General features: G+C 36.8%; 1 protein-coding gene across 1 annotated transcript in view; it reads left to right on the top strand.

Moving 5' to 3' along the window:
* The window catches only part of LOC107750057 (partitioning defective 3 homolog B-like), a 177,748-nt gene that overhangs the window by 156,086 nt on the left and 17,353 nt on the right, over nucleotides 1-4,309 (top strand). The window contains exon 23 of the mRNA XM_016565315.1: nucleotides 2,070-2,140. Within this exon, the coding sequence (XP_016420801.1) occupies nucleotides 2,070-2,140 (71 nt within the window). The remainder of the gene's footprint in view (nucleotides 1-2,069; nucleotides 2,141-4,309) is intronic.

The following is a 4,309-nucleotide window of genomic DNA, read 5'->3' as shown; positions in this document are numbered from 1 at the left end:
TATATATAATATATATTAGTACTGGGTTCTGTGAAGACAGAAACGTTCATGACGACATGAATACTTCCATCTGTGACAATGGATGTGACTGATGACCTGTATGGCCAGACTAGACAGAATAAAGAATGAAAGGAACAGAGGAAAGTGAGGAATTGTTTATCGTTCTGATCATTTGGCATGCGCAGTGGTCTATCATTCCCACAATCATCTCTCGCTTCTCTAAATGTGACCTTTACGCTGCGTGCGCCTCGTCATCTCTCTCTCTTACTCTCGGTGACATTCGATCCCTGCGAGACACCTTTGTGTTTAAAGATCACACTTAACATGCAGGGTAGTGCTCAGGGCTGCCATTACACACGGGAGGACGTGCACTTATAAACTCCTCATTGAGACAAATGCCACCATTTTCCTCACATAGTCCCCAGAAATGAGCGGCCCTTCTTTACATAATGCCTCTAACCTTCATCTGTCAGGAGCTGCCACACGCAGCACTCCCACAAATCCCACTGCGGTCATATGAGACTACTGTTAAACCCTGCCATGTATGTCTAACGCAAGTTATTTCTCTTATACAAGCTTGCAAAATCTTGGAATAGTCACATAAAGAGAAATAAGCTTTAATTATTCATTGGAATCATAACAGAACCATAGGAGATGTAATGGGAAAATAATGCATCCGATTTTCCTCCATGTTTGCAGAGACAAAAAAATGCATTAAAAATAAAGAAACATGTTTGTCGTTGCCTGTTCATGTTTTGTTCTTCTCTGCACTTTGACGGTCATGCTAAATCGAGGTTAACAGCTCATACTGATGGTAATTATAGAATTAAACAGGGTAGATATATAATTAATGAATCCTGCATATATTAAATAAAGTTGTTGTTTTTTTGGGGGGGAGGGGTCATATTACTTGTCATATTACATGGTCAAGACTTTCTCTGAAGACACTGACCTCTTTTCTCCACTAAATCAGTCGAGCTGCATCATTTCTCTCTCTTGTTTACTCTTTTCCTCTCCCTCTTCCTCTCCCTGATTTATAGTCGTCATATAGAAATGATATGAATTTATCTATCTTCATTATGTATTCCAGCTTCAATGCACACTACAACTCTCAAGCTTATAGCCTTTTGATGTTTTAAGTAACAAAAATACCCAGACTCTAGTTTGCGCTCGTATGAAACACTGCAACTAGTTATAGATACTGTGACAGTTGGTCACACTGGTTTAATATCTTGCCAAGTTCATCGGGTGTCCATGATGATGAAACATCTTGAACTGTGTGATTCTTGTATTGGTTAAAATTCATAAGCATATTAAGTAAAACCCTTTTGGCACACTCTGATTTTTAAACCGATGTAAACAGCTTTCTTCATGTATGCTACTGTTCAAAAATGTATTTATTTATTTTTTAATTAATACTTTTATTCAGCAAGGACACATTAAATTGATCAAAAGTGACCGTAAAAATATTTACGGTGTTACAAAGGATTTCTATTTCAAATAAATGCTGTTTATTTAGAACTTTTCATGAGCTATATTCATGAAAGAATCCTGAAAACAATTATCAGTTTTAACAGAAATATTAAGCAGCACAACTGTTTTCAACATTAATAATAATGAATATTTCTTGAACAGCAAATCAGCATATTAGAATGATTTAAAATTGTAATAATATTTATAGTATTACTATTTTATTTCATTTTTGATGAAGAGACTTCTTTCAAAATCAATAAAAAATGACTGACCCCAAACTTTTGAAAGGTAGTGTAAATCACCTCTTTTTTTAACCTTAATATTCAATGTGCACATGTCCTGTATGTGTCTTTTCACATTTTGACATTAAAAATAGTGGGGGGGAAATTTTAAACTTGGTTTTCATGTGTTGTGTTGTTTTTATAATGCACATATTTTTCATTGTTATCAATGCTTTTTTGGTAAGCACACTACTTTGTAATTCTATGTGGTGTTGCTAGTGTACAGAAATTGCACTCTTCACCTTTAAACCCACATCTAAATGTCACATTATAAGATTCTGGCATAATCTTATTCGATTTCTCTGTGCTTCACAGATCAGAGGGCCTGATCCACGAATAGCTCCGAGATACAACGACACCGATCGACTATATGCCTCCGTGCCCAGGTAAGCCTGTGTTTGAGTGTGTATTTTCACTTGAGTTTAGGTTTGCATGTTCTTGTACCATATGCTGGACATATGTGGCACCGTTGGATCCGTAGAGTCAACAAAACAAGACGGAGGAAGGTGGAGGGGACTTCCCTTCCTTCTCTCTCTCGCTCTCTCTCTCTCTCACACACACACACACACACACCTAGTCTAATCCTCTTTCAGCCCCCTAATTAAATCTTGAGTGTTTGCCCTCCGAGTGCTTTTCTCATCCCGGAATATTCACCTGATCTGCTCCCAGAGGACCGGGATCCAGACAGGAAACTGGGAATGCTATCCTGGCTCACATCCCGGGTTCTTAAGTGCTTCAATCATTCTCCTTCAGGAACATACACACATATGACGTGACTCCACTGTGGCCCTCCCAATATTAGTAGCTCATGTTGTAAGCAAAATAGTTTTGGGTCACATTAAAGGGCAACCAAAGCCAAATTAGAATCAAACTAAAATTTTGATATTTCTAAAATTAACTGATGCAGCACAATTCATGTAAATGTCCACTAAAAAACATAGAGAATTAATTTTCTTGTAGTCTACAAACAATAAAACAGCATTTTTATTTTTGTTTTTGATTTTCTTAAACAAAAATGAAAATTCTGCCATCATCAGATAATTTTGTTGATGCAATAAAAAAGTGGGATATGATGTTTTTTGAACTGATGACAGGATTTTCTTTTTTTGGATGAACTATCCTTTTAAGGGCATACAACATACTAAACGTACCCCAAAATGAAAATTTGCTGAAAATGTACTCGCCCTCAGGCCATCCAAGATGTAGATGAGTTTGTTTTTTAATTGGAACAGAAATCCGCTGCAGTGAATGGGTGCCGTCAGAATGAGAGTCCAAACAGCTGATAAAAACATCACAATAATCCACAAGTAATCCACACGACTCCAGTCCATCAATTAACATTTTGTGAAGTGAAAAGCTATGTGTTTGTAAGAAACAAATCCAAATTGTTGCTTCCAGCTAAAATATGAGTCCTCTATCTATATAATATTGCTTTCTCACGTGAAAAAGTGGTCTTGTCTGTATCAGGAGAGAAATATGCACAATTCAAGCACTGTTTACAAGCCAAAATCATTCTAAACAAATATGTTAGTGAGTTTTGATGTGAGAGGACAACAGGGAATGGACTTTACTGCTGAAGTAAATGTTATTATGGACTATGGACTTTCGGTCAGAAGTGACAGTTTAAAAGTTAAAATGCTTTAATGATGGATTTGTTTCTTATAAACAAACAGGTTTTCACTTCACAAGACATGAATTAATGGAGTCATGTAGATTATTGTGATGTTTTTATCAGCTGTTTGGACTCTCATTCTGACGGCACCCATTCAATGCAGAGGATCCATTGGTGTTATATATATTTTTTGTTTGTTTGTTTTTTCTGGACATGCACCATGGTATTCAGTTGTTGTTGTTGTTTTTTGTTTTTTTGAACATGGTTAAATCTATTCTTTGAAGTATTTTGGTAGAGTAACTATATCATATAAATATGGTAAGCATTCAGTAAATTGGTATATTTCACCATGTACCATGGTACTACCATAATCTAGTTAAACTTTATCATATAATTTACCTAGATTTAGACATTTCAGCCCTTTCAAAATCCACCCAAATCCACATCAAAGCATATTTTCTAGAACTTAGACCTGTAAAACACCTACAAATGAGACATCAGAGCAAGTATTCCTTTGCTTATAAAATCATTTATTAGTACTTTTTGCAGACTCCACATCTTGTTTTGATATTTTTCCCCAAAAATAAACTCCCACCTCAGTCCTCCTGCGGCTCTCAGCTCTCCCCGAAGCAGCAGTGCCGCCCCAAAGCCCCGATGTATTCATAAGAGCGGACTATTTAAATGAAATGAAATAAATTTTTCAGGGTTGAACTTTGTGCTGTGGTTCCCTCGGGGTGCTCATTCAGGCCCATTTCCTTTCAAATGACTGTGCTCCATTACATTAGCATATATTTCCCTGCACGCTGTTTCTCTCACTCTCGCTCTCCCTGTGTGTGTGTGTGTGTGTGTGACTCAGTAGAAGCAAAAGTGCTTGTTTCGGTCTTTTTGAAAAGTTCCTCAAGGCTGAAACCGATCACTTCAAGCAGTATGTCACATCACTCTT

This window comes from Sinocyclocheilus rhinocerous, unplaced genomic scaffold (genome assembly GCF_001515625.1).
Source record: "Sinocyclocheilus rhinocerous isolate Xijiao unplaced genomic scaffold, SAMN03320098_v1.1 scaffold1956, whole genome shotgun sequence".
NCBI lineage: Eukaryota > Metazoa > Chordata > Actinopteri > Cypriniformes > Cyprinidae > Sinocyclocheilus > Sinocyclocheilus rhinocerous.
This window is presented reverse-complemented; position numbering and strand designations above follow the sequence as displayed.